This window comes from Trichoderma harzianum (assembly GCF_003025095.1).
Source record: "Trichoderma harzianum CBS 226.95 unplaced genomic scaffold M431scaffold_48, whole genome shotgun sequence".
NCBI classification, from domain to species: domain Eukaryota; kingdom Fungi; phylum Ascomycota; class Sordariomycetes; order Hypocreales; family Hypocreaceae; genus Trichoderma; species Trichoderma harzianum.
Window position 1 is genome coordinate 34,787 of NW_020209296.1, and position 1,542 is coordinate 36,328.

The following is a 1,542-nucleotide window of genomic DNA, read 5'->3' on the forward strand; positions in this document are numbered from 1 at the left end:
TGGATAGAGGTATGCGGTTACACCATCGTCAACGTCTACCGAAGGGCTTCGGCAGACTCAGCCACAGAGACCCTCACTAAATGGGGCCCTCCCCCCCCCCGCTCAATCATCGCAGGCGACTTCAACGCCTCACACCAACTTTGGGAACCGGGCAGGGGCGCGGACCCGGCAGGCAACAAAATCGCGGAATGGGCGGAGAAGCACGATCTCCTCCCAGCTCTAATAGACACGCCCACCCGACACTCGGGAAAGTGCATCGACCTGGTCTTCACAAACTGCCCTGCGTCAACCAGGGTCGAACACTCCCTCAACACAGGGTCGGACCACTACACAGTGATCACGAACCTGCCCGAGCCCCTCAGGACAACCCCGGGGGCAGGGAAAAAATACGTCCCGTTGGAATGCTGGGAAGACTTCGGCCAACTCATGCGCTCCTTCGCTTGGACCCTCCCCACGGTCGACCTGACCACACCGTCAGAAACCAACCTTGACGAATGCGCCAAGGCCCTGCAGGACCTCTTCAAACAAGCCATAGAGGGGGCCGGCAAGACCAGACACCAGAACGGCCACAGTGCACCATGGTGGTCGGAAAAGTGCAAAGCAGCCCACAAGGCCTACAAAGAAGCGGCAGACGGCTCCCCCGCCCAAGAGGGAGCCCGTAAGACCCTCAGAGACTCCATACGCCGCAGCAAGCGAGCCCACTGGGACGAGATCATAGCGGAAGCCAGCGCCACTAGGAACATTTGGTCAGTGGCCAAGTGGCGCAAGGCGACGGACCGCTTTCAACCGCCCCCCCTGATAGACGGGGACAAAAGCATCTCAGACCCCACGGAGAGAGCGACTTTCCTCAGAGACAAACTTCTCAAGCGAAAGACAACAGAGGAGGACATCTCAGACCCATGGGAAGAGGACTTTCCCGTCAACAAGAACATCCACTGGGACCAAACAGTGTCGGAGCCGGAGGCCAAGAAAGCCACAACGGGGTCAGGAAACACCGCGCCCGGCGCAGACGGCATATCAGTCGCCCTTCTACAGCTCGCCTGGCCTGCCATCGGCGAGTACGTAACCAACCTTTTCCGCGGATGCCTGATGATAGGACACCACCCACTCCCCTTCCGGAGCGCGGAGATCACCATCATCCCCAAACCTGGGAAGCCGGAGAAGGCGTACACTACGCACAAAGGCTATAGACCCATCTCCCTGCTCTCCTGTATAGGCAAAGGCCTCGAGAGACTCCTAGCTAGAAGAGTCTCCCTCCTAGCGATGGAACACAAAATACTGCCAGAACAATATTTCGGGGCTCTCCCAAAAAGGTCCGCGACAGACCTGGTCGCCTGCTTGCTACACGACGCCGAAGTCGCCCTGGCCCAGGGTCTCGTCATCTCCCTCCTTACACTCGATATCTCCGGCGCGTTCGACATCGTCATGCGCAACCGCCTGGTGTACAGACTCAGGGAACAAGGTTGGCCCCCCCTCTTTGTGAAATGGGTCGACTCCTTCATGAGCGACCGCAAGGCTCTTGTTCGAAACGGATACGGGACC

At 58.9% G+C, this 1,542-nt stretch overlaps 1 protein-coding gene across 1 annotated transcript; it reads left to right on the top strand.

Moving 5' to 3' along the window:
- Window positions 1-102: 102 nt before the first annotated feature.
- On the top strand, window positions 103-405 carry M431DRAFT_70599 (hypothetical protein; the record flags this gene model as incomplete). The annotated part of the gene is made up of 1 exon (XM_024921811.1): window positions 103-405. A coding segment is annotated over one exon (303 nt), but the record flags the coding sequence as incomplete, so codon positions are not given.
- Window positions 406-1,542: the final 1,137 nt, after the last annotated feature.